A 25,742-nucleotide genomic window follows, 5' to 3' on the forward strand; every position below is an offset into this window, starting at 1 on the left:
ATACTAGAAACCAGATAGAAATCAAGTCGAAGCGCCTACAGCAAGTCCCGAAGACCAAAAAAGAACGTATTAACTCGCATCGTCGTTTTTCTATTCAAAAAACATATTCGTTTAAACTTAATATTTTCAGTTTTTTTGCTATTTCCTGAAGAGGACCCCTTTATTAAACAGTTTCGGAAAATCGTATTGTTTTATTACTTTAATCTAAATATGTATTAATTAAGAATGAATGAGAAACTAAGCTGTGTATAAAAATTGAATTTCAAACGATTTCGCAAATATAGTTCATCGAATTCACTTGCACTTTGTGGTCTTTTTTTGGTGTTTCGTAGAGTACTTTTCTCACGTATCAACCACAACGATATCGTCGCCACGCACCATTATTTGAGTGGGAAGGTATTATAATTCAAAGCCTTTCCCTCTCATACATTTTTTTTCGACGGATTTACTGTCAGTCCGTTCCCAGTTTGATTAATCTGTCTTTATGAGCTTTAGCCGTTTGACTTTAACTGTCTTGTTGAGCAGTTTCAGGCAACTTGGCTATTCATACCTTGTGATACAGAACGTCTACGAACATTTTACCTTAAAACTGATAGCTTTTTAGACTTCGCTTGTTTTCTAATTTTCCTTGATTTTGCGCTTGGTATCTTGGGATACTGTTTTCTGCAAAAGAACTATAATTTAATTGTCTTTTAGAATTTTTACTAAATGTAGATATTATTTGATATTAATACAATAAATGTAAAATGACTTATCAGTTCATGAATAAAAACTTTAAACCGTATATTAAAACCTGAATATTTTTCAATTCAAGTTTCTCTCACCGATCCTTTCTTATGAAAATTCTTTCTTAGGCCCTGAACTCAAGTTGTAGATGGAAACGCATGGTATTTAGTTCTAAGGGCATGTGATATATGATTTTAGAACTAAATACCAATCTCCATCGGATGATGGCAATTTGATGGCGACGCATACTTTTCCGAATGATTTATTTTTTTAAAGTCTGATATTATACCCGTCCACATTTTTTAAAAATCTGAAAAAAAATACAGCGTAATGTACTCATAAATGATTTATTTTTTTATGTAAAATCTAGAGTGCTACCAAAATTGCAAGTGCGATTAAAACAACTAGAAAATTTCGAAATTTTTTTCCACATGAAATACTTTTTTAAAAATATTCCTGATTTTTTTCAATTTTTTTACTAAAGATATTTTTGTAAAATTTAAATAAAATGAAAATCAGATGAACCAACCTAACTCCACCAATATGGCAGTTAAAGGGTTAAAATTTTATTAAAATCATCTCCAATATAAACCCTTTCAAACAGCGTATATCAATTTTTTCTGTTTGGGGTCAGTTTTTATATGAACACCCGGCTACACCCTTTTTGAATCTAAGTATGTTGAAGAATATTTCGGAAGTTAACAAGGTTTCCCATAATTCATATTCATCACAGATCAGGTTATGTTGGAATAAAGTTACCGCGCTTATTATGTTCTCGATTGCCCATTACTCCGTGCCTACAGATAGAATGCAGACATTTTTGCCGTAAAAATGAATTTTCAGAGGAATTTGACTGACTCAAGAAGGAAAGCAACATAAATGATTAGTTAAATTGTTAGCTAACCGTTAAAAAACATAGTTAAGCAAATCACTTTCCAATCAATTCTTTCTTACTTGATTTTTCTTTCGGAAAACGCCAGCCGCGTATGATGAAAACTACAATGAAAGTAAGAATTGCAAACAATTCCATTCTGTTTGATAGGTCCGTTTCTGGCTTTCGAATTCAATAACGAAATGCCGAAAGCCAACGTATCGAACGCAGCAAACGCCAATTTTTGCGTGCGATCCGGGCTTATATTCAAACTTCCCTCTGTCGGCCCATTCCGACTGATTCATGTTCCTCTTTTATTGTTTCGCTGCAGTCGGCGACTGAGTGGTCCTGGTGGAAATGTGACTACATACTAATGGAATTCATGGTTGTACTCACCGTTTTGTTGCCCAAGTTTTTTACCCTGCAGTTAAGATAGGCAGTTTTTCCCAGCAGCGCCGTAACGTTTTTCGAGGCGGACAGATCAAAGTACGGTCCCGTCCGGGTGGCGTCCGTGGCCTCGATGCTTCCAGTTCTGCTACTGGTGGCGGGAAGGTTTACTTGGCTCGCTGTGTCCTTGGTAGTAGTTGGTTGGGGCTGCTTGCTGGCTTCTCGTTGCGAACCATTCACTGAAAAAACAACAGCGAGAGAGAGAAAGCAAAGGAAGAAAGATGTAAAAACCCAATCTCACACAGAGGGAATTTCACATGCATATAGAGATCACTAACATACACACACACACAAACTTACACAATTTAGGTGTACAGATAAAAGTTATCTGTCGAATTGCAGACGTGGCATCTAGCATTGTGCTGGCTAGCTGAGTCAGGTTCTTGAATCGAAAACCAACAACTTTGACTAGGGTGAATGCGTTAACCGTCGACGCCGTGGTGCTCTCCAAAACCCAATTTTACGAGCACCTCGGGACACCCTAACAGGTTTACAAAATCTGTATGTATGCTTATGTGCCAGTTGACACATTAAGCCGAGAGGCGGCAATGACAATTATTTATAATGCGGATAGTATTGAATTTCGCAAGATTTTATTTTCAACGCTACCGGTGTCAGTGACCGGACCAATTTACACTCAGATGCGCAACCATTCCTTGATTAAATTCCACATTGGCAAGGGTTCAACTTTTTGTTTTGCGATCACCGCCAGCTCGAGTAGAATGGTATCCTGCTGCGATGGTTTCAATTGAAAGTTACCGGTGAAGGTAGAATTGGCAGGATGAAAATATTTCAAATACTGTTTACTATCAGCGGACTTCGTACTGCATAAATAACAATCGTTTGAATTTGAAGAAGAATTTGGATCAGTAAAATTGAATCATCAAATCGAGGCTGACTAGAATAGATGAAACGAGGAAGAATCGTGGAAGATTGAAACCATTTTTTTTTTCCTCATATAAAATCAACACGATATGTTCGAGAGGAATCGAAGTTTATTACGGTTTAACTTCGAGTTCTGGTATTACTAACTAGTTTTCCTATGTGTAAGAACCGACCAGGAAGGGTTCTAAGACTTACTAGGATCGTAGGTCTAGTCATGCAATGATAATGTGAGCTAAGAAACGATGGCGACATCTGTGGCTACTGAATAGTTAAATTCCACTAAAAGAATGTAACACTATAACTTTTGCATTAGAACTATGCAATAGAAAATATGATCACTCCCTAGACTTCGATTATACTAATTAATTTAATTAAATTGATTGGATTTATTGATAATCGAATAATGTTTTGTTCAGGTTAAAATATTTCTTGAATTTACATGTTTGTTTATGCACATGTTTGGAGCAAAACATTGAATTTAAAGTTGTTAGAATTCTTCATTTGTCAATATATATTAAAAGTAGATCTAACTGTTAATATAATTTTTAAAATCAATCCAGTTGTATTCAGGTTTACTATGATGACCCGTACCCGATCGAAAGTAAAAAACTTTTACCCGTACCCAACCTGAATTCGAGAATAATTTTTCTTCCAAATCCGAACCCGACTCTTACCCGATAAGAAATAAAAATCTTTAGCCGGATCAGACCCTAATCCTAAATAAATCGAGTATTCGGGTTCGAATACCAGAAACATAACCAAATTTTTAAGCCCAACCCCCGCCCGTATCCGTTAAAAATGAAAAACTACAAGGATCAGCCCCATGGGGTTGTTCGAGTCATTGATGTGGAACAAGGCAACCAAAACTTCTAATGATTGACATTTTCAATTAATCGTCACACTTTTGAATCCGCAAATGCACGAGAGTCTGCTTAGATTGAATTTTATTAGAAACCAACACCGAACACGCGAACCCAGAATATAGACTCTAATAGTCGTGATTTGTATTTGTTTTGTAGCCGACGAAATTACATCAATAACCCAAATGTATGCAATTATATGTTTGTACATGCTTGCGATACGGATATCGATATTTAAGCTTCTCTTCGACAAGCTTGTGTTCAAGTTTTGTTTGCAAGCAGTTATTTTTATAGCGTTTCTCTACCATTACTATCCTTCTGCGATTTTGGTTGAAGCGATAAATTATTTCTCATTAATAATCGAGTTCATCTTATATAAATTAGAAATTAATCTTACCCTGGGGTAATTGTCAATTTCTTAGGCGAAACGACATAACATAGAATTTCATCCCAGCTTGCATGACACAAGATCAGAGCATACACGCTTAAAAATAGTTACTCAAAAATGAGTAAGATCTCACTCATCTACAGAAAAAGTGGAACAACTCTAATTTAGAGTAACTCCGAAGTTACTCAAATTTGAGTTCTTCCACTGGAAACGATATTTGGGTAAAATCTACTCATTTACTGAGTAATACTTTATTTGTACATGTACCAAAAATAGAGTAACTATCACTCAAATTTTGAGTGAAATTTTATTTCACATATACCAAATTTGCAAAAAAAATTCTCCTTGTCTGAGTGTATTGTATTAAAATATTAAGTAATTGAACTCAATACTATATCAAGTGGTGGTTGCTTGGAGTAGTGTGTCAATCGCAAATTAACATACATGTCAGTTATGCTCAGGCACCAATCATACACCTATTCCTCATAAATGACATTTGAGCATATTCGGTTTCATTCTAAAGCACAACACGGAGTTTATCATTCCGGTTTTTGCAGACACAACACCGTTTGTGTTGAGCGACTCACCCTCGAAATACGCGATCTCACTAACAAAATATACAACCTGTTGCTACAAATGGTTATTACAACTTTTAGACTGATCTTGCGAATAGTAACAAAAAAACGAGTTATTGCGTTAAACTCAAATTTAGAGTAGGAGTTACTCAATATCATTGATGATAACTACTCAATTTTTGACGATCACAATGCCGGTTTTCTGGGATCGGCATAGTATACTTTTGGAGGACTACCTCAAATAAGGAAAAAAAAAAGGTTAGAAGCGTGCATTAATAAAGTGATTGAAGACCGAAATCGCAGTGAAATGGCCTTACACGAAGCACATGACTATCGCTACCATGGTTAAAATTAACGGTTAAGATTTCAATTACTTGGAGATCACCATCGTTCACTTGATTTGGCTTCTGTATTGGAACATTAATTTATCTCTGAGAAATTTATGTGAGTTTCGTTTTGGAATATCAGACCACTACTTCCGGAACCTGAATCCGAAACCAATATAACCAAAGTAAATTTGTATGACTGTCTACTAATATGATCTATAAATTTGGAAGATGTTTTCCTTTCTCCCCGAATCGACTGTGCTACTCTATGCAGTGAATTGTCATCATGTAAAGTAGGAATATAAATGATCTCAGAATATATGGCGTCATCACAAGTTTTGTGAATTTTAGTGCTATATAAATATTTAGAAAGTCTTAGACATGTATTACAGAGAGCGCCTTCCGAAACGAAATCCTGGGTTCTGGCCTGCCGGTAACAGACATTCGTGCCTGTACCGTGATTCTGTTTTCTGACAAACTGCTTCAAACTCTTGCTTATGCGTGCTCGGTGCCGATGGACTAGCTTCTGAGTTCAAAACCGAGTTTCGGTGTTCATTTTCGTTTTCTTCACCACGTGTACGAAATCGAACACCGCACACAGCGTGCTTGGTTTGTAGAGGCGATGTTATGTTTTCTGCTTCCGTATCAGCGCATGTACGTACCGGTGTTCATTATAAGATGTTTTGAAATTTTTGACACTCTGCATCTTGTAATTCTGGAACCGGAAGTAAGATCCGGATAAAATTCAGGACTTCCGTATGGAATCATAAGACCTTTCTGTTGAACCTAAATTTGTAAGAAACGCCATCGCCGAGAAAAGTGAGTTAGTTCCATTTTAGTGTTTGTGATCACTATTTCCGGTGTTTTCGGAACTGGAAACCGAGGATTGATATAGCCGGAATGGGTACATTCGATTTGTTGTTTAATTTGTGTTTTGCAACACAGCTCTGTATAACTGCTTGAAATTTGAATAAATCAAAATTGAAATTTACTAAAATGTTTGGTATGAACGAGCATCAAGGTGAAATTCAGTGCCTAAACAAGGCGCGAAAAACTTCAATCCCATGAGTTGAACGAATCATCGCCAAAGCGTATCGTGCAAAACCGACACACAGAATACGAAATATGTGGGCATGCGATATGTTTTATTCTTTAGTAAAACAGTCTATGTAAGGATACAAACCATGAGAAATAATCTGTGAAATTTTCTAGCCTATCGGAATAAAACTCAGCAAGTTATTGGCCTTTATATTTGCTTATCTCATACTGCGAAGAAGTAAGAGCTCGGTGCACAGGCCCAAGATTTTTGCTTCGATTGACTAAAAAACTTGACAAAAAAGGTTTTATTATATGAAATTATAATAGAAAAAATAAGATTTTTTGAAAATGTTAGACCCTAGGGGCTCCCTTACGTAATAAATTGTATCCATTGATTTTATAGACGAAAAACTTTAAACACGTTTTCTCGAAAGCAGGTTTTGAAAGTCCTTGTTAATCGCCATTCAAAAACTACTACACCATTTATTTTTCAAATTTTGCACACACTTTCTACATATGAAAAATCAGACTCCAACATTTTCCTTTTCGTTTTTTGTAACTTTAGGGAGGTTTAACAACTACAAAACGGCGAATTCGTGAATTTTTCATTTCATATGAGAATATTAGGTTGCTGTCAGAGTGAAAGCGTCACGCGAAGCGTCAAGACACGCGTGCGAGCAAATTACATTTGATCAAAGCAAACCTGTCAGAGTGAAAGCGATGCGTTATCAGTACATCGCATTGATTCGCTCCACTTTCCACGCTCACTCTGACATCAACCTTAGTAGTATGAGAAAAACATCACTAAACCATCAGGTGGACTAAAACAGTCATATTGAAGTCCATTTTGTGAACACTGAAATATATGAATGAGATATTGGGGCCACGACAACTGAAGAAAAATTATTCTGCTGTCGTTCACCGACGAATGACTTTAATCCAGACGCCAAGTGACTGGATTTGCTGAGCTTTTCCGAAATCCAACAACAATCAATGCAACGTATAAAAATAAACTTTCATTAGGATTTATTCCCGTCTCGATTTTCTGCACTTCGTTGCATTGTAGTTGTAGCTACCGTGCCATTTTTCGTTTTTCTCAGTAACGAACGAAATAAAAGCAGATTTTCTTTTTTTTTTGTGTCGTCTGTCAACTGGAATTGTGGCAGACTTTTTCGGCTCGCGCGGGCGAAACGACAACACGGGAAAAAATAAAGAAATAACCGTGAGGAACGTTATCCTGTATGGTGCACGGTATTTTGATCAAATTTATTGCTTGCTTTTTGGTTTGTTTGTTTTCATTTGCTGATGGGAAAAATAATATTTGCGAACGCACACCCATCGAAGCAGCCACCGAGCCTGATTCTCTCTCTCTCCCTCCCTATGTTCGGAAAATGAGGAGGCTGTGGTTTCGGTGCCGTTTGTGTGCTTGTGTCTGCCATACAACAAGTCGGTGCGAAGTTTTCTGCCAATATTCTAAAGCCATCTATCTAGACATACATACGTGATATTGTGGATATGTATGTTGGGTGGAAAGCATTCCTGCGATATAGATATGAATGGATTCTCCTGTGAGTTGGATTTTTGTTTGCACTTTGTATTACGGCTGGTGTACTTTCTGCTGTGGAAGTCAAAAGGAAAGAGCTCATATTGAACATTGTGCCGCTGGTTATTCCGAGACGAAAGCGGTATTATTGACAAGCATTGCGCATTTGACATGCTTTCCAGACCGAATGCTGCGTATTTTCTTTATCAAGAATTTCATCATTTATTTTTGATAATGTCACACAACTTATCGAAAGGAATTTATCTTCCCGCACTCGTAATGATATCCATTTATTTTTACTTGTTTGTTTACCTCATATATGTTCTTCAACAGACTGAGGTGACTGAGTATACAACATTATACGGGTTTTCAGACTATTATCTCGATGTTGAAGTTTCGTCAAATTTAGTAGGTCTAATAATATGAATATATAGTAAATAGTGAGCTTCTCGCGATAGCATTCTTTGTAAGATTGTGAACTTTGAGGGAACCTAAATATTCACAACCATTACCTTAAAACGCAATTTATACTGTTCTCTACGGAATTTTGTATTGGTAAAACTTATGACGAGTCCACTCCCCATGGCCTGTAATCGAATATCTACGCCATGCTAACAACAATAACAATTGTAGATTTACTCTAATAACATTCACGATCTTATAGAATCTGAATGTAAAAATAAAAGACAACGGACGGATTTCCCTTCCGTTGATCCTATGCCGTCTAACAATATTTACGAGATTCTTCCTGAATCCGATTGTAGCGACATAGAAGAAAATTCTTCAAAAATTCCCAAAATGGACGCTTGTCGTTCTGGGAAGAAACATCAATCTATGCCACCAGTGACGGTGATGATTTCCGACTTCAAAGCATTCCGTACTGAGCTTTCTACTTTTCTCCCGGAAGTAAAAGTCTCATTTCAAATCGGACGAAGAGGAGAATGTCGAGTCTTAGTGGATGGATTGGAAGATTACGAACGTCTTATTCGATATTTGTCCGAAAAACTTCATAAATTTTATTCATATGATATAAAATCAGACAGACCCTTCAAGGCTGTCTTGAAAGGATTATCAAATGATCAAAGTATTGATGAAATTAAAAATGAACTAAAAGAATTGCTTGGTTTTGCCCCTTCCCAAGTAATACTTATGAAAAAAAGAGCGAATGGTACTTCTAAACCACGCTCTGGAATTTCCCATGAACTTTACCTAATACACTTCAATCGAAGTGATGTAAACAATTTGAAAACTTTAGAAAAAGTACGTTTCATTTCCCACATTAAAATTCATTGGGAACATTATAAACGGCATAATCGTATTGCTAACTTAACGCAATGTCGTCGTTGCCAAGGCTTCGGTCATGGAACCAAAAATTGTCATATGGATATACGGTGTTTGAATTGTGGTAAATCGCATTCGAAAGACGTTTGTCCAATGAATGAAACCACTGATAAATTTTCATGTTCAAATTGCAATGGAAATCATAAATCCAATTATTTGAAATGTCCTGTCAGGGAAAAAATTTTAAACGCTCGTTCGCTTAGACAACAAGTCAAATCAACGACCTTAAATTTACAGAATATACCTGAAAATTCTTCTAAGGCACCTGCCAATTCGTCTTCTAACGAAAACAATTTATTGACAGGTAGATCGACCTCGTCATCATCTTCTTCTAATGTCAGTTATGCTGGTATATTAGGTAGAAATCTATCTCCTATTTCTTCTAATGTAAATAATCAAAACACAGGACCGCCTTGCAGTTCTTCTTCTAACGAAAACAATTTATTAATAGGTAGACCGGCCAAATCATCTTCTTCTAATGGCAGTCTACCTACAAATATTCCTTCAATGCCATTCGCTTCTTTAAATGAAGTCGATTTAGGCGATATAACTGAAAATAAAATGATCTACCTACAAGATCAACTTTTTCAAATGATCATCCAAATGAATTCGACTTCATCACTTTTTGAAGCATTTCAAATCGGATGGAAATTTGCAAATAATATTATAATGAATTTAAAATTTAACAGTGATGTTAAATAATTATTTGAATATTTTAAATTGGAATGCTCGATCTTTGAAATCGAGTGAAGATGAATTTTATAATTTTCTCAAAGTTCACAAAATTCATATTGCCATTGTGACAGAAACTTTTCTTAAACCAAATGTAAAATTGAAAAGTAATCCACATTATGTGGTTCATCGATTTGACAGGTTTACTGGAATTGGTGGTGGAGTTGCCATTTTTGTCCAACGGCAAATTAAACATCGAATTTTACCTTCTTTCAATACTAAAGTTATTGAAAGCTTGGGAATCGAAGTTGAAACCATTCATGGAATTTATTTCATCGCTGGAGCATATTTGCCATTCCAATGCACCGGCGAACAATTAAATTTCTTTAAAGGCGATTTGCAAAAACTTACAAGATATCGATCGAAATTTTTCGTAATAGGGGACTTAAATGCTAAGCATGTCCAGTGGAATTGTAGGCAAAATAACAGTAATGGTAAAATACTTCATAATCAACTCTCAGCTGGTTACTTTACAGTTCTTCATCCCAGTAATCCGACTTGTTTCTCTTCCGTGAAAAACCCGTCTACAATTGATCTGGTTCTAACAGATCAAAGTCACATTTGTAGTGAACCGATTACTCATGCTGATTTTGACTCAGATCATCTTCCTGTAACATTCAGACTTTCCAACGAAGCTATAATTAATCCAATTAGTTCTATTTTCAACTATCATAGAGCTAATTGGTTGGATTACAGATCTCACATTGAAAATCATGTGGATCATGAAACTATTTTAGAAAATTCTGCGGACATCGACACAGCAATTGATAATTTGAATCATTATATTATCGAAGCTAGAAATCTTTCAGTTCCCAAAGCTCAAACTAAATTAAATTCTCCTATCATCGATGACAATCTTCAACTGCTCATTCGGTTGAAGAATGTTCGTCGACGACAATATCAACGTTCTCGTGATCCTGCTATGAAAAACATAGTTAAGGATTTACAAAAAGAAATTAAACATAGATTTACTCTTTTGCGAAATGAAAATTTCGCTAAAGAAGTTGAACAAATTAAACCATATTCTAAACCTTTCTGGAAACTTTCTAAGGTTCTTAAGAAACCTCAGAAACCAATTCCTGCTCTCAAGAAAGGAAATCAAATACTTCTTACAAATGGTGAAAAAGCTCAAAAGCTAGCTCAGCAGTTCGAGAGTGTCCACAATTTTAATTTAAACGTTGTGAGTCCTATTGAAAATGAAGTCTCACTGAAGTATGATCATATTTCAACCCAAGTGTTATCACACGATGACATTATTGAGACGAATTTTGATGAAATTAAATCAATTATTAGGAAACTCAAAAACATGAAGGCTCCTGGTAATGATGGAATTTTTAATATTCTTATTAAAAATCTTCCCGATGTTGCCTTGAGACTCCTGGTTAAAATTTTCAACAAGTGTTTTTCATTAGCTTACTTCCCAAAAAGATGGAAAAACGCTAAAGTAATTCCTATCCTAAAACCTGATAAAAACCCAGCAGAAACATCAAGTTATCGCCCAATTAGCTTACTTTCTTCTATCAGTAAACTTTTTGAAAAAATTATCTTGTTAAGAATGATGACTCATATAAATGAGAATTCAATTTTTTTACCAGAGCAGTTTGGATTTCGTCATGAACATTCAACTACTCATCAACTTGTCAGAGTAACGAACATGATAAAAGCAAATAAATCTTTTGGGTTATCCACTGGAGTTGCTCTTCTAGACATAGAAAAAGCATTCGACAGTGTTTGGCACAAAGGTTTAATAGCAAAAATGTCTGATTCCCAGTTTCCTATTTATTTGATCAAAATGATTCAAAATTATTTAACTGATCGTACTCTTCAGGTTAGCTATCAGAATTGTAAATCTGAATTGCTACCCGTACGAGCCGGTGTTCCGCAGGGTTCGAGTGTAGCTCCAATCTTGTATAATATTTTCACTTCTGATCTTCCAAATCTACCCGTTGGTTGTCAGAAATCGCTATTCTGTGACGACACAAGTCTGTTAGCCACAGGTAGAAATCTAAGAGTGATCTACAGTCGCCTACAAAGAAGTTTAAATATTTTCAGTGATTATCTGTCAAAATGGAAAATTAAACCAAATGCAGCAAAAACGCAATTAATTATCTTTCCTCACAAGCCAAGAGCTTCTTTTCTAAAACCAAACAATAATCACATTCTCAAATTGAATGGCTTGGAATTGACATGGTCGGATCAAGCTAAATACTTAGGTTTAACGTATGACAAAAAACTCACTTTCAAGGATCACATTGAAGGAATCCAGGCAAAGTGTAATAAATATATTAAATGTTTATATCCTCTTATAAACAGAAATTCTAAGCTCTGTCTAAAAAACAAATTGTTAATTTATAAACAAATTTTCAGACCAGCCATGCTTTATGCGGTACCAATTTGGTCAAGCTGTTGTTCCACCAGGAAGAAAACGCTTCAAAGGATTCAGAATAAAATTCTGAAAATGATTCTGAAGCGTCCTCCCTGGTTTAGTACAAATGAGTTACACAGACTCACAAATATAGAACCATTAGATGTAATGTCACATAATATTATAAGCAAATTCCGACAAAAATCGATGCAATCTTCAATTGAATCGATTCGCTCTCTGTATTAATTAGTAAGTTAGTATATAAGTTCCTTTTCCCCATTACACAATACAAGTAGGTTTTGAATTTTCCCTACACAAAAATCTCAGAATTGCGGAAGCAAATGATGTCTTCATGGTAATAACCAAATCATATATATATATATATATATATATATATATATATATATATATATATATATATATATATATATATATATATATATATATATATATATATATATATATATATATATATATATATATATATATATATATATATATATATATATATATATATATATATATATATATATATATATATATATATATATATATATATATATAACAGGGCTGAAAAGTCACCACTTGTGGCTGAACACCCAATTTAAATCTTAATAATTTAATTTTAACTCATATTCCAATAAATAGTTATTTAAAAAAAAAAAAAATAATAATAAAAAAAAAAAAAAAAAATTGTAGATTTACTGCTACAATGTCGTGAAATTCACCCCTGCACTTGCTTTGTCATGATTTCATGCACCACTGATAAAAGTATCATTCGTAGCCTGTTTTGTTGAGAACTTCTCTTGCATCGTGTCATCAGCTAGAGATGACTAAGCTGAGATCGTCAGACCATTGCGTAATTCAATTTTGATTATTTTGAGAATTTCAGAGATGACTTTAGCAAATTTAATCACTTGAAGTTGAAGACAGTTCAGGTTGAAGTGCTTAAATGCACTCGTAGTTCAAATTGAATTTATGTGTACTGAAAAATCGAACTTGGAACATCAATTGAACTTAAATTCTTAAAGTACTCATGGTATTAGAAAATTCTTTCTTGAGTTTGACTGATGTAGTTCACCCGTCTTATTGCATATTACCGTGTTTGACTGATGAAAACCGCAGAACGCAATTCCAGTTTGCTTGTGAATATTACTCAGACTGCTTCGCAAATGGTTTAATAAATTCATGATATTATTTGGACCTTTACTAACGTACTATATTCCTATAACAAATCGTGTAAAATTTATTTACATTTTTACAGTTGATCTGATCTGATGTTTAATGCAATCGGATATATTTTGAAGTGTTGAAATGTAAAACCACACTTGGAAGGTAGGTTATGTTTGACACATATTTGAATCATTTCGAATAAATTTTGTCATCCTAGGCTCTAACGACTTGTGTCATCAGTTGATTCGCGTCACCTATAAATTTCATAATTCAATCAATCCTTCCCTTCACTAAAAGATCTACATTCGGACGTTGCCGGTGTCGAACATATATATTATATGTCAATATTGATGACTCTAAGGAATATAATACAAATAAAAAAGGACATCAAAGTTACATCATTTCGGGACAATAACCTGCTTTAAACCAGCTAGTGGTGCAATGATGCCTTTCTCATATTACTCATGCCATCATAAATATTACTATGGAGCGCTAAAATCAACTGTTCATTGAATAGAAACAGGAAAGTTTACTCGAACGTAATCTGGCAAAATCTACGAATTAAAACACCCTATAGTTCCGGAGCTGGAATTATTATCCACAACAAATTCTGTATGAAACCGTAAGACTTTTCCTTTGAATCTATAAGTTTGTAGAAATCGATTTGGCCAGCTTGAAGAAAAGTAAGGTAGTTCCTTTTTTCAGTTTTTGACCACTATTTCCAATACTTCCGAAACCTAGTTTCGAGGACCGGAACAGCCGAAGTTGGTTCGCATGGCCAGCAACAAACATGGTCTACAAATTGGATCTTTTTTGAACCTAGCTAAAAACTTTTCCCTCTTTCACTTCGTCGCTATAAGGTGGCGCTATAAAATTTTCAACGCTTAACCCAATATTTTCGGAACCGGAAGTCGCACGGCCTGTAATCGAATGTCTACGCCATGGTAACAACAGAAACAATTGTAGATTTAGTGCTGCAATGTCGATTGTTTTGTCATAATTTAATGCACCACTAATCAAAGAATCATCCGTAGTCAAATCTGTTGAGAAATTCTTTCACATCGTGTCGGCAGCTAGAGATGATTTAGGAAATTTATTTGGAGTCTGAGTTTTTTTTTATTGTGGAACACATTTTTGTTTTCTATATTGGGGTGCAAATTAGAAACTCAAGAAAAATACACGTAGAAATGTGGTCAGGTTTTGAATAATTACAGCTCAGTCAATTTTGTATCAATTATCAATATTATGTCACCATTTTATTGAAAATATTTCTACGTACTGATTTGAATGTTCATAGCCATGAGTTTTTAATTGTGTATCATTGAAATGTTGATTAATAGCTAGCAGTGTCCTATTTTGTCTGCAAAAAATCGCCGGCATACCGGATTTCCCTGCCGTAGTCGACGGTTTTGAAGGAGTAAGCGATATATCAAAGGGAAAGCATCGCTCTGATTGGTCAATCGATGCAAAAGCAAAGCTGTTGGAAGCACGTGAATCTATAAATATAAGCGAAATTATAGCTAACGTTTCAGTCGTACCATAAAACGATTTGAAGCTTTAATTGGTATGCTCTGATCTTGTGTCATGCAAGCTGGGATGAAATTTCATGTTATGTCGTTTCTCCTGAGAAATTGACAAATTGGAATTAAATAAATTTTGAATGCTTAAGATTAATTTCTAAATTATATAAGATGAAATCGATTTATAGTGAGAAAATGTTTATCGCTTCAACCGAAATCGCAGAATGGTAGGGAGAGTTGGCATCACTGGGAGTGCGACGCGGTGTCCAGTGTGTGGCAAGTGTGTGTTTAGTAGTGAGAGGTCTATTTATTGGATAATATTGATCCGCGAAACTAAAGATGTTCAAGGGGCGAAAACTGAGAATTTACCGCCTCAAAATTCAGCGATGTTAACTTATTAACCGATCGATGCGCCGTCTGCATGTCATTGTCGGATTTTTATGGAATGTGTGAAAGTTTACAAGTCGATTGTGTCATTCAGACGGAAGGTCTTGGGTTGGTCTGTAGCGGACCCATTCGCGAGTGTTTTTATTTTATTCTTTCAGTGGTCGTGTTCCATCTCGCGTTAGTAACAGTAGAGCGAGCAGCAGAAAAGGGATACTGGTGAGATCGTTCCTTGGAGATACTTTTCTTACTTATTATATTTCTCATGAGTATCGAAAATGATTGTTGAGATCATATTGTTTACCAAAACATATCCGGATCTCATTACCTCCCTACTAACAATTCTCCTATCCCGTGATGCTCGTGGAGATACAGTGGTACCCACGGTCTCTAGAAACAACGAGTATCGGACTAACATTCCTTCCTTTCCCTCAGTAGCACAGCCTTTGGTCGTAGCCAGTGTCGTTATTGATCATTTAATAAAAAGTTAGGAGTGAGTGGGTATGTACAGTGAAAATGATTTGCTTCTCCCATGCTTCATTTTCTTGGTTCATTGTACATTTCCACTCATTCCGTCAACCACGAAGTGCAACTACGGGCGATCTACTTCAGCTCAGCTCAGCTCAGCTCAACCGAAATCGCAGAATGGTAGAGAAACTTATCGCTATAAAAATAACTGGGTGCATACAAATCTTGAGCACAATCTTGGCGAAGAGAAGCTTTATCGAAATCGAAAGATGTACAAAGATATTATTGCATACATTTGGAATATTGGTGTGATTTCATCGGCTATAAAACAAATACAAATCAAGACAAACGATGTTCGGTGTTGGTTCCTAATCAAGATCAGTCTAATGGCGTTTTTGTTTTTAATTTGCACTACACTTATTCATGCCATGGTGTGCAGTGCTACACCATGGCATGAATAACGAACAAAAATGATGAAAACATAAATAGTAACCATTGACTACAATAAACGATTCCATTGCACAGAACTACACCAAACTTTTGATGAGTACTACACCAGTGTTATCGGTGCAAAAAAGTGTAGCACTGGTGTAGTGCAATTGGCAAAAACGAAAAAAAAAATATTGAAACCTTTGAGGCTAGTGAAATAACATCTCAATTTACTAATACTCTGATATCCAGAAAAGAGCTAATGGTTCCTTCATGGATAGAATAGAACAATTAATTTACTTGAATGAGTTTCATGCTCATTTTCCTTCAAAATTAGATACAAGTCTTCGTGCTAATTTTAATCAGTCACTTCCATGTCGTTGTAGGATCATTTCTAATCATTTAATAATTTTGACATTTCCAGTGAATTTTGCAAATAAGAGATTCTGCAATATGTTAAAATTGGGATACCAAAACTCTTGTAACGCTTTTTACCACCTATAGCGTACTGAAAGTAACATATAACGCATACTAACACACAAAACTTACAAAAGAGTAACGGGTGTCTCACCTCGTAACGCTTTTATCTTTAGAAAATGTAACACATGTAACACTTTTATATAAAGTAACGAATGTACCGTTTCGTAACGCTTCTAACTTATGAAAAAGTAACGCATGTAACACTTCGTAATGCCTGTTATTCACAAAAGAGTAGCGCACGTAACGTCTATAACTCAAAAAAAACCTAACGCATGTCATGTTTCATAAAGCCTGTAACTTACAAAAAGTTACGCTTCGTAATGCCCGTAGCTTACAAAAAATAACGCTTCGTAACGACTAAAACTTACTAAAAAGTAACGTATGTAACGCATCGTAAGGCTTGTGACTTACGAACGAGAAATGTCTGTAATCCTTCGTAACGTCTATAATTCATAAACAGTAACGCTTCGTAACTCCTAAAGCTCACAAAAATGTAACGAAAGAACGTAACGCTATGTAACACCTATGACTCACAAAAAATATCATATGCAACATTGCGCAACGCCTATAACTTCACTTCATTTCCTACTAAAACCGATACACTGTAGAAGGATGTAAATAACATTCCGAAATACGTATCTGTATTACAACGTTTGATACACTTTTGTAAAAATAGTGACTGTGGAAATAGTGACTTTGTGACAGGCATGTCCAACCACCGCACTGCTGCGCGTGTATTGAGAATGCCATTGCGTACCAGTGCAAAAAAAAAACACGAAACGCAATATCCGGAGCTGCGGTGCTCGTGGCGCAGTTTTTTTTCGGCACTGGTATTTCAAGCTTCGGAATACACCGAAAGCGCTTGTTTTCAGTTTCGTTAAACACCGGAGCCGAGTGTTTTGAATTTCGCGAAGGCACCGAAGAGCATCCATGCGTTGGTTATATTGTCAATCAAGGGGCTGTCCATAAAAGACGTCACGCCGCAAGGGGGAGGGGGGTGTTTCATAAAACGTGACCTTTTGTGACAGGGGAAAGGGGGGGAGGTATTTGGAATGTGACGTCCAATATTTTCAATGAGCGCATTTTTGAAATACCTGATTATATTACTGCTTTGCCCTATTTCCTGAAAAAATCTGCAAAATAAACGTTTACGTTCTATAGAAAAACGTGTATTTGTTGATGTAAAAGCTTCTTCTTGTAAATTCGGAAATGAATGATGCAGGAAATCATTTCTGTTATGATCAGCAAAAGTGGACGGAGCAGCTAGTAAATTAGCGAAATTAATAAATTTTGCCTAATATGAGTAAAAAAGAAAAAGATGCCTTAAAACAGTTTAACTTAAGTTATGCACTGACAATTTTTTCAGTAACTTGATTTTCTAGCATTGATAATAGTATATCATAATAATTTCTCTTATCTAATTCTGATGCAGTTTATTCAATTGTACTCCATTTGAAAATGGGCGGGAGATCAACGATTTCAGATGTAGATCATGTCATGTCTTATCTTGATCATATGTGATTTTCCTCCACCAACATCAAAGCTTATCGAATCAGTTTTAGGGATATTTTTTAATCTAATGACAGCATGTAATAAATCGATTTTTCCCTCATATTTGTATGGTTTGTCATACATATTGAGAATGTATTGAGATCCAGTCGGTGTTGAACAGTCGTTCGCACCGCACGCGTATAGCTCTTGGCTCCTGGAATTTTTTTTCTGGCTACCTAGAGTTTCATTGATTCAAGGCTTCAGTCTTTTTCAAGGCTACCTGAATCACTAACTAAGTGACTAAGTGATACAAAGAGTGATATTAGAGTGACTAAGTGATACAAAGAGTGATATTAGAGTGACTAAGAAATTAATCAGCCTTTTTTAAGGCTAGCTAGGAGTCTAATCGAAGACTAATTTAGCCTAGTTAATTTAATTTAAAATTTCATTAATTTCAAAAATGCCTGCGTCCAACCGGAAAGGCAACAAGTCTAAGGCTAAAAATAATTCAATACGGAATAAATCACAATCCGTTATTCAACATTTTTCTAATAACATTCACGATCTTATAGAATCTGAATGTAAAAATAAAAGACAACGGACGGATTTCCCTTCCGTTGATCCTATGCCGTCTAACAATATTTACGAGATTCTTCCTGAATCCGATTGTAGCGACATAGAAGAAAATTCTTCAAAAATTCCCAAAATGGACGCTTGTCGTTCTGGGAAGAAACATCAATCTATGCCACCAGTGACGGTGATGATTTCCGACTTCAAAGCATTCCGTACTGAGCTTTCTACTTTTCTCCCGGAAGTAAAAGTCTCATTTCAAATCGGACGAAGAGGAGAATGTCGAGTCTTAGTGGATGGATTGGAAGATTACGAACGTCTTATTCGATATTTGTCCGAAAAACTTCATAAATTTTATTCATATGATATAAAATCAGACAGACCCTTCAAGGCTGTCTTGAAAGGATTATCAAATGATCAAAGTATTGATGAAATTAAAAATGAACTAAAAGAATTGCTTGGTTTTGCCCCTTCCCAAGTAATACTTATGAAAAAAAGAGCGAATGGTACTTCTAAACCACGCTCTGGAATTTCCCATGAACTTTACCTAATACACTTCAATCGAAGTGATGTAAACAATTTGAAAACTTTAGAAAAAGTACGTTTCATTTCCCACATTAAAATTCATTGGGAACATTATAAACGGCATAATCGTATTGCTAACTTAACGCAATGTCGTCGTTGCCAAGGCTTCGGTCATGGAACCAAAAATTGTCATATGGATATACGGTGTTTGAATTGTGGTAAATCGCATTCGAAAGACGTTTGTCCAATGAATGAAACCACTGATAAATTTTCATGTTCAAATTGCAATGGAAATCATAAATCCAATTATTTGAAATGTCCTGTCAGGGAAAAAATTTTAAACGCTCGTTCGCTTAGACAACAAGTCAAATCAACGACCTTAAATTTACAGAATATACCTGAAAATTCTTCTAAGGCACCTGCCAATTCGTCTTCTAACGAAAACAATTTATTGACAGGTAGATCGACCTCGTCATCATCTTCTTCTAATGTCAGTTATGCTGGTATATTAGGTAGAAATCTATCTCCTATTTCTTCTAATGTAAATAATCAAAACACAGGACCGCCTTGCAGTTCTTCTTCTAACGAAAACAATTTATTAATAGGTAGACCGGCCAAATCATCTTCTTCTAATGGCAGTCTACCTACAAATATTCCTTCAATGCCATTCGCTTCTTTAAATGAAGTCGATTTAGGCGATATAACTGAAAATAAAATGATCTACCTACAAGATCAACTTTTTCAAATGATCATCCAAATGAATTCGACTTCATCACTTTTTGAAGCATTTCAAATCGGATGGAAATTTGCAAATAATATTATAATGAATTTAAAATTTAACAGTGATGTTAAATAATTATTTGAATATTTTAAATTGGAATGCTCGATCTTTGAAATCGAGTGAAGATGAATTTTATAATTTTCTCAAAGTTCACAAAATTCATATTGCCATTGTGACAGAAACTTTTCTTAAACCAAATGTAAAATTGAAAAGTAATCCACATTATGTGGTTCATCGATTTGACAGGTTTACTGGAATTGGTGGTGGAGTTGCCATTTTTGTCCAACGGCAAATTAAACATCGAATTTTACCTTCTTTCAATACTAAAGTTATTGAAAGCTTGGGAATCGAAGTTGAAACCATTCATGAAATTTATTTCATCGCTGGAGCATATTTGCCATTCCAATGCACCGGCGAACAATTAAATTTCTTTAAAGGCGATTTGCAAAAACTTACAAGATATCGATCGAAATTTTTCGTAATAGGGGACTTAAATGCTAAGCATGTCCAGTGGAATTGTAGGCAAAATAACAGTAATGGTAAAATACTTCATAATCAACTCTCAGCTGGTTACTTTACAGTTCTTCATCCCAGTAATCCTACTTGTTTCTCTTCCGTGAAAAACCCGTCTACAATTGATCTGGTTCTAACAGATCAAAGTCACATTTGTAGTGAACCGATTACACATGCTGATTTTGACTCAGATCATCTTCCTGTAACATTCAGACTTTCCAACGAAGCTATAATTAATCCAATTAGTTCTATTTTCAACTATCATAGAGCTAATTGGTTGGATTACAGATCTCACATTGAAAATCATGTGGATCATGAAACTATTTTAGAAAATTCTGCGGACATCGACACAGCAATTGATAATTTGAATCATTATATTATCGAAGCTAGAAATCTTTCAGTTCCCAAAGCTCAAACTAAATTAAATGCTCCTATCATCGATGACAATCTTCAACTGCTCATTCGGTTGAAGAATGTTCGTCGACGACAATATCAACGTTCTCGTGATCCTGCTATGAAAAACATAGTTAAGGATTTACAAAAAGAAATTAAACATAGATTTACTCTTTTGCGAAATGAAAATTTCGCTAAAGAAGTTGAACAAATTAAACCATATTCTAAACCTTTCTGGAAACTTTCTAAGGTTCTTAAGAAACCTCAGAAACCAATTCTTGCTCTCAAGGAAGGAAATCAAATACTTCTTACAAATGGTGAAAAAGCTCAAAAACTTGCTCAGCAGTTCGAGAGTGTCCACAATTTTAATTTAAACGTTGTGAGTCCTATTGAAAATGAAGTCTCACTGAAGTATGATCATATTTCAACCCAAGTGTTATCACACGATGACATTATTGAGACGAATTTTGATGAAATTAAATCAATTATTAGGAAACTCAAAAACATGAAGGCTCCTGGTAATGATGGAATTTTTAATATTCTTATTAAAAATCTTCCCGATGTTGCCTTCAGACTCCTGGTTAAAATTTTCAACAAGTGTTTTTCATTAGCTTACTTCCCAAAAAGATGGAAAAACGCTAAAGTAATTCCTATCCTAAAACCTGATAAAAACCCAGCAGAAACATCAAGTTATCGCCCAATTAGCTTACTTTCTTCTATCAGTAAACTTTTTGAAAAAATTATCTTGTTAAGAATGATGACTCATATAAATGAGAATTCAATTTTTTTACCAGAGCAGTTTGGATTTCGTCATGAACATTCAACTACTCATCAACTTGTCAGAGTAACGAACATGATAAAATCAAATAAATCTTCTGGGTTATCCACTGGAGTTGCTCTTCTAGACATAGAAAAAGCATTCGACAGTGTTTGGCACAAAGGTTTAATAGCAAAAATGATTTCCAGTTTCCTATTTATTTGATCAAAATGATTCAAAATTATTTAACTGATCGTACTCTTCAGGTTAGCTATCAGAATTGTAAATCTGAATTGCTACCCGTACGAGCCGGTGTTCCGCAGGGTTCGAGTGTAGCTCCAATCTTGTATAATATTTTCACTTCTGATCTTCCAAATCTACCCGTTGGTTGTCAGAAATCGCTATTCTGTGACGACACAAGTCTGTTAGCCACAGGTAGAAATCTAAGAGTGATCTGCAGTCGCCTACAAAGAAGTTTAAATATTTTCAGTGATTATTTGTCAAAATGGAAAATTAAACCAAATGCAGCAAAAACGCAATTAATTATCTTTCCTCACAAGCCAAGAGCTTCTTTTCTAAAACCAAACAATAATCACATTCTCAAATTGAATGGCTTGGAATTGACATGGTCTGATCAAGCTAAATACTTAGGTTTAACGTATGACAAAAAACTCACTTTCAAGGATCACATTGAAGGAATCCAGGCAAAGTGTAATAAATATATTAAATGTTTATATCCTCTTATAAACAGAAATTCTAAGCTCTGTCTAAAAAACAAATTGTTAATTTATAAACAAATTTTAAGACCAGCCATGCTTTATGCGGTACCAATTTGGTCAAGCTGTTGTTCCACCAGGAAGAAAACGCTTCAAAGGATTCAGAATAAAATTCTGAAAATGATTCTGAAGCGTCCTCCCTGGTTTAATACAAATGAGTTACACAGACTCACAAATATAGAACCATTAGATGTAATGTCACATAATATTATAAGCAAATTCCGACAAAAATCGATGCAATCTTCAATTGAATCGATTCGCTCTCTGTATTAGTTAGTAAGTTAGTATATAAGTTCCTTTTCCCCATTACACAATACAAGTAGGTTTAGAATTTTCCCTACACAAAAATCTCAGAATTGCGGAAGCAAATGATGTCTTCATGGTAATAACCAAATCATATATATATATATATATAGATATATATATATATATATATATATATATATATATATATATATATATATATATATATATATATATATATATATATATATATATATATATATATATATATATATATATATATATATATATATAACAGGGCTGAAAAGTCACCACTTGTGGCTGAACACCCAATTTAAATCTTAATAATTTAATTTTAACTCATATTCCAATAAATAGTTATTAAAAAAAAAAAAAAAACAAATGTATTGAGATGAACTTTACTATTTTTTTTTAAATTCGTGACATGTGACATAGGGGGGGTCTTTGCTTCTGTGACGATTTGTGACAAAGGGGGGATGGGGAGTCAAAAATCGTCAAAAAAAGCGTGACGTCTTTTATGGACAGCCCCCAATTGAATTCAATCAAACGCGTATTGATGAAAAAGGAATTAATCATTCAAACGCATTTTTCGTCATACCGTGGCGCTATAGGCGCTTATAGTACAAGCAACGTATAAGGCTAAATCGGAAACACTCGGCTTCGGTTTTTGCCGAAGTCAGGAACACTCGACTTCAGTGTTGCCCGAAAATCCAAGCACCGTTGTTTGCAACTACACGACCGCCGCTACGGGTGCTTTTTCTGCTGCGTTCGGTGTTTGTTATTCAACACGGACACGAAGCGCAGTATTCAATACTCCTGGTAGTGTGCTCACGAGTGAAGGTGAGTACCGCGTAGAACGGATCCGTGGTTTTGCCATGCCTGCTTTGTGAGAGTGTAATGACGTGACATAGTGGAAATAAACGGTACAACAACAGTACTATTAGTGTCTATAACTTACTAAAAAGCAACGAATGTAACGCTTCGTAACACCTATAACTTACAAAAAAGTAACGCATGTAACACTTCGTAACGCCAATTACTTACAAAAAAATTACTTCTGTAACGCTAACACCTATGACTCACAATAAAATAACACATGTAACGTTAAGTAACACCAATAACTTACTATAAAGTAACAAATGTAACGCCTCGTAATGCTATAAATTACTAAAAAGTAACGCATGTAACGTTTTGTAACGCCTGTAACTTACAAAAAAAATAACACATGTAAGGCTTGGTAACACTTATAAACTACAAAAGAGCGACGTATATAACACTTCCTAACACCTATAACTTCCTTAAAAGTAAGAATCTAACTCTTAGGGCATATTCAGTAGTGTTCTAGTTCTAGATGCATCATTTATGTCAGTTACAAAATTTAAATCTCAATTTTATCACAAGAAAAACTGGCAGCATCAGCAGTGTTTTACTCGTGTTTCAAATAAAGCTTGTTTCATTTAGAATTGGAACAAACTTTTGCTCATATTGTGGAGCTCCTGTTGGACGGATTTGAAAGTTCTTGGCGTCAACTTGTCGGGAATTTTGTCAGCTTCACGTATAATTTTTGACATTCCGCAAATCGACTGCACTTTGTAAGCAATCAACATGAAAGCCGAAAGAAGGGAAAAAAATGTGCATAGTTATTTGGAAAACCCATTGGAAACATTGACGACGATTCGGAAGCCTCAAGCCAATCGTCGGAGTGGAACTGTCGACCGGAAACTGCGTGGTAAGATTTTGAAGACGATTAAGAGGAATCCTAATCTGTCGGACCGTGATTTGGCCAGAAAATTCGGTGCTGCCCATAGTACCGTGAGGAGAACTCAACTCCGGGAAGGAATCAAGTCGTATCGAGCTAGCAAACAGCCAAATTGGACCATAAAACAGAATAGTGTGGTTAAAATTCGTGCTCGGAAACTATATGACCAGATGCTGACCAAGTTCGACGGGTGTCTTCTGTTGGACGATGAAACCTATGTCAAGGCTGACTTTGGGCTGATCCTAGGTCAAAAATTTTACTTAGCAACGGCTCGGGGGCATGTTCCAACCAAATTTAAATTTGTTTTACCGACAAATTTGCAAGAAAATTTATGATTTGGCAGGGCATTTGCAGCTGTTGCAAAAAAACGAAAGTTTTCGTCACAAATAAGACAATGACATCGGAACTATACCAAAAAGAGTGTCTCCAAAAACGAATTTTGACGTCCATTCGATCCCACGACCATCCCGTAATGTTTTGGCCAGATTTGGCAAGGTGTCATTACAGCAAAGTCATTCAAAAATGGTATGCAGAGAAAGGGGTCCAGTTTGTTCCGGAAAACCTTAACCCACCCAACTGCCCACAGTTCCGCCCTATTGAGAAATACTGGGCAATCATGAAGAGAAGACTCAAGGCAAAGGGAAAGGTTGTCAAAGACATCAGTCATTTGACGTCCTGGTGGAATAAGATAACTAAAACGATAGACGAAGAAGGTGTGCGCCGCCTAATGAGCCGTGTTACAGGAAAAAATCGAGAATTACTTCGAAACCGTGACGAATAATTTTATCCGTATTTTCTTTAAAATATGAATAAAACGCTACATTTGTATAACAAAAGATTTTGAATTCAATAATAAATAACTGAAATACAGGCAATTGTCTTTGTTCCAATTCTATCTGAAGCAAGCTTTATACAAAAAACAGAATGGCATCGTAGACCAGTTTTAAATTTGACAGAAGAACTGGTCGAATAAATCAAACTAGAACGGCTTGCTGGGGATGCGTTTGTTCCAGTTTCTGCTCTATTATAAATCTTCCATTTAGAACTTCTAGCTGCTGAATTTGCTCTTATAACGGTTTTTAAAATTCCTAATTTTCACAAAATAACTCATATGATTTGTAACTCGTCCCCTCCGTCGTTCTCCAGTTATTGTTTTGATTTTTCAACAGTTCGTGTCATATTTAAGCAAAAAACGCGATCTTACGCTAAATTTTCCATCAGTTTTGAGGTGAAAAACTACCATAATAAGAAAATGGAAAAATTTCGAAAACGTAGGGGGGAGGCCAAGAAAGTATGTGCCAAGTTTGAAAAGAATCGATTCAATAGATTTTGGAGGCTCGTGTTCACGGACTTCGAAAAATT

General features: G+C 35.3%; 1 protein-coding gene across 2 annotated transcripts in view; it reads right to left on the bottom strand.

The window, feature by feature from the left end:
- Positions 1 to 25,742, bottom strand: part of LOC131427101 (zwei Ig domain protein zig-8-like) — a 711,113-nt gene that overhangs the window by 134,948 nt on the left and 550,423 nt on the right. For both annotated transcript variants that reach the window (XM_058590024.1, XM_058590025.1), the window contains one exon: positions 1,994 to 2,223. In XM_058590024.1, coding sequence (XP_058446007.1) covers positions 1,994 to 2,223 — 230 coding nt within the window. The remainder of the gene's footprint in view (positions 1 to 1,993; positions 2,224 to 25,742) is intronic.

This window comes from Malaya genurostris, chromosome 2 (assembly GCF_030247185.1).
Source record: "Malaya genurostris strain Urasoe2022 chromosome 2, Malgen_1.1, whole genome shotgun sequence".
Classification (NCBI taxonomy): domain Eukaryota; kingdom Metazoa; phylum Arthropoda; class Insecta; order Diptera; family Culicidae; genus Malaya; species Malaya genurostris.